Source organism: Zerene cesonia, chromosome 14 (genome assembly GCF_012273895.1).
Source record: "Zerene cesonia ecotype Mississippi chromosome 14, Zerene_cesonia_1.1, whole genome shotgun sequence".
Classification (NCBI taxonomy): domain Eukaryota; kingdom Metazoa; phylum Arthropoda; class Insecta; order Lepidoptera; family Pieridae; genus Zerene; species Zerene cesonia.
In genome coordinates, this window is record NC_052115.1 from 4,608,286 (window position 1) to 4,620,659 (window position 12,374).

Here is a 12,374-nt window from a genome sequence, read left to right on the forward strand (position 1 = left end):
AGAGGTCAGACTATACACACGCAAAATAAAAACTATAGACTTTTATTGCCGTACAAATCATTTGCATAAATTTTAAGTTATGATTATAATTTAATAGATTATAACAAGAACAAAGTAATAGGCAAAGTAATAGATAGCGGAGAGAAGATATATTGAGTATACTAAATATATGTTATATTTTAAAATGAAATAACGTTTTATGGTTCTAATTTATTGCGTTTTATTATTATTTGAAATACATACATGTACCCAATAAGCGCTACAATAACTCAAGACGGATTTTATTATTCTACAGAACCTTATATGAAAACTTTTACAGTTTTCTTGCAATTCTTCTGGACCTCTGACATGTTTTTTACCGTTAATGCAATGTTTCTACGTAAAATATTGTAACCTCAAAGCCCATATCTGACAACTTTCTCGTTATATTTTAAAATAATTTATCGTTATCAGCAAAATATTAAGAACGTATTTGACGTAGAAATTTGATTTGAAATATTTTACCGAAATTCCTACGGTAAAAAAACTGGATCTAGAACATAAAATCTATGGTAACATTAACGTTAGTTATCTTCATAACTTTATTTTAGTTCCTACTAGTTTAGGCATTATACACCTAGTATATATATTTATTAGTTACATATAATGCAACATCCATCTATCTCTACGAAAAATTACGTCAAAAATATTAACAATTATTGTTTTTTTATAATTCGTTATCGTTATTATATTATTAATTATCGTTACACAAAACTATATTATACATATATACTCATGTGTTATATGAATAATCATCATTATCTTATCCTTAATTCGTATCGGAAATCGCAGCAATCCGATACGGACTCGATAATTACGATTGCCTATCGCGATAGTCTTATTTTGTTATTCGAAACACAGTGTTTAGGATGGCTGAGAAAGTTAAAAAGAAAGCCTCCTTCTTTAGTATTAAAAGATGGAATAGTCAGAAAAGTATGGATGATAATATCGCATCCAATCCCACAACAGTTGCTCAAACAAGCTCTTTCAATGCTGTCAAAAATCCATTACCGCCAATTTTAACTAGAGCTAATTCTAATTTGGATAAAAAGTAAGTATATTTTTGATAATCTGAATTCACGTTGTATTTTTACGTTAGAGGTAAGTACCTATTTTTAAACTTATAAGATAAACATAAGTAGATACCTACACGCATTCTACATTTATTGTATTGCTTTATGTAGTATTGGTATAAACGCGAAGTCCCGTGTCCCCTAATGGGGCAGATGATGTACATCTGCTTCACTGATCGATTTTATTACGTACAGGAAGGTGATCAGCCTTCTGTGTCCTGCTAGACCGAGACATTTTTTTTGTGCATCCCCACCGGGAATTGAACCCAGGATCCATCGGTTCTACGCTCAGGCGTTAATCACTGTAGCAAGGAGGCAGTCAATTAATAGTATGCAAGTAAATAATTTTTGTTAATAATTTATCTGTTAATAATAGAACATGCAAGACAAGTTCTATTGTATATTACTTATTTATTTCAAAATACTCACGCAAAAATCATATATAAGAAATCTCTAAATTTATCAATTTTGTAACAACCTTCCACCATTATTAGTATTGCGTTATAATAATTACCTACCTTTAAATCATATGCCATTTCAAACAATAGAAAGAAAGTGAAATACAACGAGACAATAAGTTTTATAATAACATGATTATGTATGTGAAAGAATTTTCACGATCGATTGGAAAATCATGGATGTCGTATCGAAAAGAATTTAAAGTATGGATTATACAAATATACTTATTAAAGGATGAAATTGTATTTGCGTGTATAAAAGTATTACATTATTTTTTAGAAGATGATTCTGCACTAAATAATTTGCAATAATTTTTTTACGTATTTTTATAACTACATAACACAATTAAGCTGTTATTTATTTTCAAAACCTACCTAATTTACTCTAAAGTATTATTCTTCATTTAGTGGTAGTAGACACATAGATTACATAACATTTTACAACATTATTGAATAGTTACAAAACCAAGAATTCAAAAAGTCGATTTTGTCAGCCCTAACTACAGTACAGCGCATTGGAAACAATAGAATAAACACAAAAAATAAACAGCGAAAGTCACATCTGGCGCCTGCGTTTCGCAAAAATCTACATGAGTTTCTGCCAACTGAATTGAAATAGTTGCACATTTTAATGTACCTTTATGTATGGATGTCACGTTTCGAACAACAAATACCTACTTAATAGGGACAGGTGCACATGAAAAGACTGGTAGTATTGTATTATAATGGAATTATTTGAACTTAAATTGACTCGATACATAAATCAACTATGTAGGTTTCAGTAGGTATTCTTAATTCTCAGTGCTGATTTTAATTACAATCAACCTACAACTGTCTCATGAATTGTACTCAAATAAAGCTTTTTACTTGACTAAAAATGTTAAGTTTATTTTTTAGTATTTATTACTTATATTATTTTACCAATGTCGCTTTTTATTAAGATTTATTTAGGTAATTGTGAACGACAGTTGTAGCACACTCTTATTATTAATATTTATAAGTAAAAATCAAGTACTGTAATTTTTTAATTCTTCTCATTAATCAAGATGCTCCATTGTTTTTTGTTCCAGATTAACAGTTGCAGGTATAAATGATTTAGTTCAATGTGCATTATGTCTGGAAATCCTCAGTATACCTAAAATGTTGCCATGTCAACACACATTTTGTCTAGCTTGTCTCAAAATTTACGTGGCCGGTAAGATGTTGCTGATAACTTTTGAATGATTTCTTTCGATGTAGTTTTTTACACACGTGACCAGGCGCAAAACGCAGGTCTTCTTGTATGTAACAGACGATATAAAGTTTGTTCATAAATTAGTAGATAGTTCCAAATATAAATGTTACGATGCCCCTTTTGATAAAAATTTTACCTACATACTTATTATATGTACAGATAAAAACAATATTATTATTATGAATCATATTTTCAGATTTACACGTTATCAGTTGTCCTGTCTGTCACACAAGAATACCAACTAATGGGTCGAATTTCGTGGACAATTTACCATCTAATCTCTACATCAACACCTTGCTCCACATGGTCGGCATCAAACCACCAGAGAAAACAGCAAACGCGACACCTCCAAGCACGCCAGCTACACCAGTGAACTATCAGAATGTGGATTTATTTGCTGCTGGTGTGAGATGCTCTAATTGCAAAACGTTGTGTGACAACCCTGATATATCGATGTGTGAACATTGCAAATTAGTAAGTGACCATTAATATAATATCCAGCATAATCATATATCATAGCATAGTTCCTATACTATTTAAGTTACTCGGTACAACGGACGGATTAACGCCTCTTATAACATAGGTCATTGTTCAATGTCGCTGTTAAATGTACATACTGCACTGTATTGTGTTTTAGTTGCCAAATAAAAAATATAATTGATCAAAAATGTATACTAACTTAACCTCAGTATTTTCATGGGGTCGATTTTAATGTAAGTACCTACTTAGTGTATTATTTGATTTTAACGAGTATAAGATTTTAAAGGCGATTTAAATATGACTGCGAATTGGTTTTCGTAACATCTCAATCTCCCCATGACCACGTTCGCTATCAAGAGATTGAAACATCGGAATAAATCGCGTTTAATGTCCGCTAAAAAGTTTTAAATTTCTTAATAATTTGCCCCTATTAATATAATACTCAACATTTTGTTTATGTCCTCAAAGATTATTACAGTAATTTCAGTTGCTTTTCATTTAACAATTGAAAGAGTTAATAATTTTTGTAGAATTTCTGTCGTGTCTGTTGGTCTCAACACATAGAGGACTTACGAATTCAAGTGGGTTCTATTCTCAAACAACTCGACACAGCAGCTAGTCGATTGGACCATAAAATTGAACATTATAAGGTAAAATTTATAATAAAAATTATGTAAGTTATTAACTTATTCTGTTTATTATAACAAGACATTTCTTAATAGGATCGTTGTGAACGAATAGTTGAACAAATAAACATTGCTGCTGATGAGAAAATAAATGCCATATTAGAAGCCAAAATTAACCTTTTGCAAGAAATGAACGATTTGCAAAAATCTGGGGAATTAACCGCTCTAGCAATTCAATCGTCACTGAAGGAAGCTAAAGATGTGGCTAACAAAGTCCTTGACGTAGAAAAGAAAAATATTGCAGATGACCTTCTTGAAGTAAGAATTTTTATACAGCTTTTGTATTTACCTAACACTTCCCGGTCTTCCAAATGTTAAAAAAACCTTCTAAATTCATCAGATTATACTAAAAAGGCTAAAGTGTACAGAACTAATGTCATATTTAACTTTACAGGTAACGACATTTGTTAATTTACATCAAAACACATTGCAATTGCTTAACGATGTATCAAAATGGGACGCTGAAAACTTTATATTCGACAAAGAGAATTTCCGCATTGACTCCGATGTTAAAACTCCGTGTGATGCTGAATCTGATGACCCACTACCAGAAGCGGCAAAACAAAATAATCCTTTGGAGAATGAGAGCACGCTAATACAGCACTATAGGTAGACAGATATTTGTGTTTACTGTTTTATTACGCTTTTTTTTATCAACTAGCTGATTCTTGAGACTTCGTCCACAATCCACATTATACAAGATAGAATGTCACATATGAAGTGTTATCTAGCTATGTGTTACTAGCTCCTGAATCGGTTCTTCCTTGGATTGCGCCGGACAAACTGGTATATATCATATTATTATATTACGTACAGTCACATAAATTTTATGTTAACGATATCCAAGAATTTGGTAGTATAGATAATAATGAATTAACAAATGTATAATACATACCCCTTTATGATTGTATGTTTACTAGATTGTACAGATTTACATTTGACACAGGTTTTTAAAATAATTCCAGCGAGTATAAATCTCCATACATTAGCAACAATGAAAATAATTTCAGAGAATAAAACAATATTTCCTTTTTGACCTTTGGCCATTGTCGGGGAAATACCTTTATTTCCTATGTACATAATAGGTATCGCTTCACAAATTTCTAGGTCCAGAAATTTCGTACCTCATTACATGTGGCGAAAGACGTCGAGACCTTGCGGAGTCGGCATTGGACCCTGGAATAACCACTTATACATTTGTGATATGGACAGTCATAGCGTACTGGTGGTAGAGAGGACTCAGGCTAAAATTGTTACGCGATTGTCCTGTGAGGAAATGCTCTGTCCAGTACAAATTGCTTTTATGAAGAGTTTGGGCGAGATCTATATAACGGGTTTGTTGTTAATTGTATGTAATTATGATAAAAATATAGATATAGATTTCATGGATCCTTGATGTCTTGTTTTTCTGCTTCAAACGAATTGGATAGTAGACCATAGAATAATTATTGTCTGTTAGTACTCTAAATGAAACCGTTTCCAATATTATAGCAGGTATGATTTTATGGTCAGGCGATTTACCAATCTTGAGCCTTATTGAGTCATTGATGTTAAATGTTTTTAAAGTATCAGTAGTATAGAATATAGATATATAGTATAGAATCCCTACTATCCCTACTATCCCTACTAATATTATAAATGCGAAAGTAACTCTGTCTGTCTGTCTGTCTGTTACGCTTTCACGCCTAAACCACTGAACCAATTTTGATGTAATTTGGTATGAAGGTAGAACTGAACTTGGGAAAGGACATAGGATGCTTTTTATCGAGAAAAAAAGAGTAGAAGGAGTTGAAATAGGGAGATGAAAGCGATATAACCGTATTTCACGCGGGCGAAGCCGTGGGCGGAAAGCTAGTGTAATATAAAGTAAAAGAAAAATTACTGTTTTATTTTAGATAAATGGAAACATTGTATACACGTGTTTTCCAAGGATGGAAACTATCTCACCTCAATAGGCCAAAAAGGTAGCCGCCTGGGTATGTTCAGATCACCTGAAGGAATAGCCACAGATAACGCTCAGCATCATATTTACGTTGTCGATACTGGCAATGATAGAATTCAGGTACATTTACATTAAAATATAATTATGTAGTAGTAAAAGTACTTTATTAAATGTTTTGAATAGCTGCTATTTTGAAAAAGGGAGAGATTAGAGATTAGGTATGAATGTTGTCAAAAATACTTCTCATTAATTATTTGGGTAATCTAAACTAATATTATAAAGCTGAAGAGTCTGTTTGTTTGAACGCGCTAATCTCAGGAACTGCTGGACCGTTTTGAAAAATTCTTTCAGTTTTAGATAGCTCTTTTAGTTTTAGATAGCTTTATTGACGAAGGCTTTGACTTTGGCGGATCTCTTGTAAATAAATACATTCGAAATCCGACTGTGTATGCTTATTTTGCTCAAACCAGGTCATCCAACCGGATGGAAAATTCGTCGACCAGTTCGGTATCGCGATGCGGAATCAGCCGAGGGACACGTCAAGTATTTGGGAGATGAAAGAGACAATGTGTACAGAACTTAACGCGCCAACCGGCGTGGCGGTCACGAACGACAGAGTTATCGTCTTGGACAGCGGCAATCGCAGAGTTAAAGTTTATAACAAGAACGACAAAAGTAAAATCACTGAATTCGGCTCCACGGGACATAGAAAGGGCCAGTTCAGACAGCCAGAAGTGCTCGCCGTCGATCCGATGGGCAATATCCTCGTGGGAGATTCTGGCAACTGTAGAATTCAAATTTTCAAACCCAACGGTCAACTCGTGAGAGTGTTTGGCAGACTTGGTTCAGAACCCGGCAAATTCGGTTGGATATCTGGCCTCCATGTCACAAAACAACTAGACGTCATCGTCAGCGATACGAAAAACCATTGCGTCAACTTCTTTTGATAATTAATAAAAAACAGTTGTAATTAACATAACTTTATTGTAAACAAAAATGTTAACACTAGTGTTAATCTTAATAAACGTATTGAAAATAATGGAGTAGTAATAGTAGTACTAAATAAGGATTTACATAAAAAATATAAAAAATAATAATATCACAAGCATATGTTTTACCTATAATCACAATTATTTGCTCTGTAGATTTAGAGATTCAAAAATGCAGCAAAAATACTTTTACGGAAACATATAGTAGAATATAAAAATAAAGGAAATCTTTTAAATTATTTGTGATCAGAACTTTCGTAGCGAGATCAAACGTAATTTTTTATATAATTTCTTGGCATACTTTTTAATCCAATTTTTTTTTTTTAATTATTAATTTTAATGAAATCTACACATAATATATGCCACAATTAATGAATTAAAAAAACTATAAAATAACAATTTTAACTGATTTTATGTTCCCTTAACTCAATTATAATTACGTATAATATACACAGTGGATTTATCAACAAAGCACTGGTGAACTGTACATCTATATAACACAATTAAATTCCACATTTCAGACAATAATAAAATGTTCCTAGATTTATTTTTATGGCGCATATCAGTCTCCAATAGGTGGTACATGACTAATATCGTAATTTCATACAAATATCATTTATCAATCGACAAAGTTTGCAAGACACCTAGACCGCTTAGACTAGTTAATTTGTGACGGAAATTTCATCATTAAAGCCCCATATTTATTTATAAAATTAAACCTGAACAAAGTTGGAATTATTATTAGAAAAACACTTATAAGGATGCTGATCAAATAGACTCTTAAAGTATTTTCTCTGTTAAAGGAACATCGAGGACTCATTGCCTTGAAATTTTATCGAACCTCCCTTCGGACAAGACATTCGATGTTTTATACAAGTTAAAGTCGATCAACATCCTTTACAGTGAAATTAAAACCAACAACCGTATTGGTGTAACATTATATCTTCTATATCTATATTGCTTCTTTCTTCCTATATATAAAGATAAAATTGAAGCAATGCACACATTCTGTAAGTTCGGTATTTTAACTAAGAACAAAATCAAGGTACACCTTTAACATTTCATCGTACCTCGAGTTGATCTCGAATGTGGGAGTCAAGAACGCTTCGGCACGAATTGGGCAAGCTCGCACTGGGGAAGTACCGCACCCCCACAGAAAATCGGCGTGAAATAGTAGTCACAGTGTTTTGTTCGGACAACTTCCCAGTCCTTTCCTTAATTCCCGTCATCAACTCCTTTTTTAACCGTTTTTCAAGCAAAGGAGTGTTTACCATCAGGCTACACATCTCCTTGTCGACTATGATATAAAATAAAATCTCATTTCGCCAAATAGAGCGTCGAGCACGCTCAGGGCCGAATACGAGGCTACGTATAACTTTATTGCTAATCATATGTATACAACTAATACGAAATCTATAATTACATAGAAATTGTTGATCAAGTATTAAAAGCCCTATCTATTGTCATGATAAGGACATAAATCTTAGGGGTATAAAGAAAACTTTTGAAATAGTTCTTTCTGGACTTCCAAGTACAAGTTACTTGAAAAGCCGTTGACCGTATTCTTTAAAAAAGTAATTTAATTTGTTATTAAAAAGTTATTCATTTATATTATTTATAAAATATTTAATTTAGTTCTTGATCACTTCAAATAAAAAGGTGAAAATCAAATATAAGAGGAGGTTAATTCAAAAGTTATTTTAGCCTAGTATTTGGTTAGGTTAGGTTATTACATATTATAGTTTTTCAAGAGTACAAACAACACTGGGTACAAATTAGAATTTTTCGCTCAGTACATCTTATATCTTACAATAACATGGTTACTTTTTATCTTATAAGCGTCTTTATAATCTTAACATCACTACTTGATCGATTGATACTATAAAAAGACTTTTTGAAAAGTACTTTAGAGAAAAAGTTTTTTGTTATTTGTTATGGTATGGTTTAACATAATTTGATTTAATATAAATGATTGAAAAATCTACTAACTAAATTTCGAAATAAATAAATAAAAACATAAACATACAAAATATTGAAGATCATTATAATATAGTTAGATTTTAATTGTACCTAACATTTAAATTTCCTACACAAATCATAGCCATTTAGTAAATCAAGAAAATAAAAAAGTATTTTTTCATTCTTTCACGTTACAATACGATATTTTACAAAATAAACTTAATATAAAACACTATGTACTGATTTTAATTTGTACATTATGTACAATTGAGGATGACAGAGTACCAATCAATGTTATTACATTTATTTTATACCAATGTCATATATACAAATCCAAACTGGATATGTGACATTAAAAAAATCATAAAAAGGACAACAAAAAAGAATTTTTAAAAGATAAAGGAAAAATCTCAAAAAATATCTATAGATATAATAACAGTACAAATCACCTGTAAGCACCTGTTCTAACTGTTTGTGACACTGATTTCAAATATGAGATAAAGATGTTTGTATTGTTGTTGATGTAAACATGAATAATTTGACACAATACCTATGTGTCATGAGTAATTTACATAAAGAGGTGCTGCTTGACATATGCAATAGCAAGTTGTGTAAATTCTTATAAGGCAAGATGTCCAAAATGGTTGTTTTACAAACTAGGTAAAAACTGGGAGGAATTTTAATACAATTTTATTACTCCATGAACACAATCAGAGTAATTAATTTCTATAAAAGGTGCATAAATGAGCCGTCTAACAACGCTTTTTAAAATAATTTGATCTAATACAATGAGTAATTAATTATCTATCTCTTAATTTAGTGGACTAAGATCGGCAGGGTTGACACCTACTTACAGAATGGCTCTCTCCTAAGACCACTGCATCTGTGTCTGCTGGTGGTCCTTCACTACTATCATGTTGCCTCTGAAAAAACAACAATATGTATTTATGTATGAGATCCGTTTATTATGTCTAACTTTTTTAAACAATTATATCAAGGTTATTGGTGAACAACAGTAGTGAAATTTGCAAGGAACATTGAGTAAGCTAACATAAATCAATGATAAATAATACAATACCAAATGATTCAAGTCATCAAGTACAAACTTACATACCCTATATATAACCCATACCCTGATGAAGGGATAGGACCCAGGGGATGAAATAGGTATAGGTATCTATACCTATTTCAACCCCTTGGGGGTAATATTTATCAAAATCTTTTCTTAGCAGATGCCTACTTCATAACATCTCTCTGCATGTCCGATTTCAGCCCGATCAGTCCAGTGGTTTGGGTTGTGCATTGATAGATTACTGTCAGTCAGTCACCTTTGCACTATATATATTTAGATTATTGACAACCTACTAGCTTAACAAATCATTAAATATTAGTTTATCTAATCTGTTGTTCTGGCTTTACCAAATCTTTTTCCACTTAATAGTAAATAAATGAAAAACACTTTAAAAATTACCTTTAATTCAGTAGCTAAGCTCCGGAAGGTATCTTCTACATTAGTGTTATCCTTAGCTGATGTTTCCATAACAAACATTATCTCCGGCACATATCGGCAAAAGGACTTGGGCTCCTCAATCTCCACCTCCCTTTGGTCAGCCAGATCACATTTATTGCCTATTAATGCAACTACAACATTTGACGATGTGTATCTCCTCACTTCTTCAATCCATTTCTTTAATGATATAAATGATGACCTTTTTGTTATGTCGTAGACTAGAAAATTAAAATCTCATCAGACATAACTTTTATTTGAAACATAATACTGGATTGAATTTGTACATATATGTAATAATTTCTACTCTTCCTAATATAATTAATGATTGTGTGTTTGCTTATCTGTTTGTCTTTCTTAAACACCACAATTAAGCATTTTTAATAGTATTTTTTTCTTGAGATAGTTTGGAGGCTGGAGTGTGACATAGGCTACTTTTTATCTAATTTCTATGATAGGTTATGCCATGGGCGGGAAGCTTGATTTTCTACAAACTCAATATTAAATATTGTGTTGCATGTACACATGCAACTAGGTGATAAGAAACAGTAAATTATGCTATTATTATATTGTCAAAGTAAAACAATATAATTGTAGACTATAAATTTTATTTAAGTTTTATAGCATTAACATACAATACTATAATTACTACTAAAACATAACAAATACTATACAAGTATGAAATATTCATTTTATTGTTAGTTATAAGGAAACCCTGTGCAGTATAGAATCATAAGATGTGTGGGCGTTATAAACATACCTATAATAACTCCATTTGCAGACCGATAATAACTTTGAGTGATTGTTCTAAATCGTTCTTGTCCAGCCGTATCCCAAATCTGGAGCTAAAATGATGAATAGTTTAATGTATAGTCAAATAGTTTAATTAACTACTGAGCGTACTGTAGTGTCTCTTACCTTGACCTTCTTCCCATCTATTACCAAAGTTTTCATTGAGAAATCTACGCCTATCGTATTTCCGTGCCGTTCTATGAAATTTCCCGATTTTAACCGCTGTACTATACATGTTTTTCCGGTTCCGCAGTCACCAATAAGAACAATTTTAAATAGGTAGTCAAACTGCTCATCCGGTACACTCATTAAAGTATTTGGATTGCGACTGCTCATGATTTAAATTTAATTAAACTAAAGAATTCATAAGATCTTCTGTTTACGTTTTTCACATGACACTTTGAATTTTGACAAGCGACAGCTCTACCAAGTTCCCACCACAGAGCAAGTCATATACTGCGCAACACCTTTTTTGTAGTGGAGAAATCTTATATAGATATCCACGGCCCTCGGGGAAGAGACTGTGTGTGTTATGTCGGATATACACCTGCTTAAATCCTACTGTATTTCGTCGAGCCCCATTAGTGAAGGGGCCACGCGTACTTTTTGTAATTTGTCCGGTCCTCTTCGGATGCTAGATACATAACACTTACCAATATATAAGATAGAGTACCCACACAATAAATGTAGAACTACAAAGATTAACTAGGTCCGCCATGAAAAAAGAAATAGACGTCGCGACTCTGTAAGCGCCTCATAACGCCTAATATAATCAAATAAACATTCACACTCAGCAAGTACTTTCTATAACTCTTTTTATACTATGTCATTTATTGCTATTTGAGTTAAATTGGTTGTATTATTTCCATTGTTAAAGAAAATACTGCTATTAAATACAAGGGAGAATTGGGCGATTTTTTAAGTGAAACTTCTTTAGAATCGTTGTGATTTCAAACCGGATGCAACGGAAAAACGACAGGTAAGGGACACAAATACAAAATGTGTAGAATGAAGCCGGCAAAGAATGAGACAGAAATATACATACTATTTTATATAAATATATAAATATAAATATATATATTCATCTCATTCTTTTGTCGATTTACTGAAGTTTCACTTCTATTGTGTGTAAATCGTACACACACCTTTTTTTATGTTTTTGTTAAGGCACACAGAAGGTTTTTGGAGAAATAAAGTGTACCACGGGTGAAGCTG

At 32.0% G+C, this 12,374-nt stretch overlaps 2 protein-coding genes across 2 annotated transcripts; one reads left to right on the plus strand and one right to left on the minus strand.

Annotated features, from left to right (window-relative positions):
• Positions 1 to 908: 908 nt before the first annotated feature.
• On the plus strand, positions 909 to 7,997 carry LOC119831927 (RING finger protein nhl-1-like). Its single transcript, XM_038355496.1, has 9 exons — positions 909 to 1,090; positions 2,641 to 2,765; positions 3,001 to 3,278; positions 3,815 to 3,934; positions 4,007 to 4,228; positions 4,365 to 4,579; positions 5,078 to 5,304; positions 5,866 to 6,032; positions 6,383 to 7,997. Exons 1-9 carry the CDS (start codon positions 909 to 911, stop codon positions 6,857 to 6,859), a joined length of 2,013 nt encoding a protein of 670 aa, XP_038211424.1. The 3' UTR covers positions 6,860 to 7,997.
• Positions 7,998 to 8,142: 145 nt separating this feature from the next.
• LOC119831940 (ras-related protein Rab-43) lies at positions 8,143 to 11,912 on the minus strand. Its single transcript, XM_038355509.1, has 4 exons — positions 11,286 to 11,912; positions 11,128 to 11,212; positions 10,332 to 10,588; positions 8,143 to 9,783 (listed from the first exon to the last, which is right to left on the minus strand). Exons 1-4 carry the CDS (start codon positions 11,493 to 11,495, stop codon positions 9,685 to 9,687), a joined length of 651 nt encoding a protein of 216 aa, XP_038211437.1. The 5' UTR covers positions 11,496 to 11,912; the 3' UTR covers positions 8,143 to 9,684.
• Between the last annotated feature and the right edge of the window lie 462 nt (positions 11,913 to 12,374).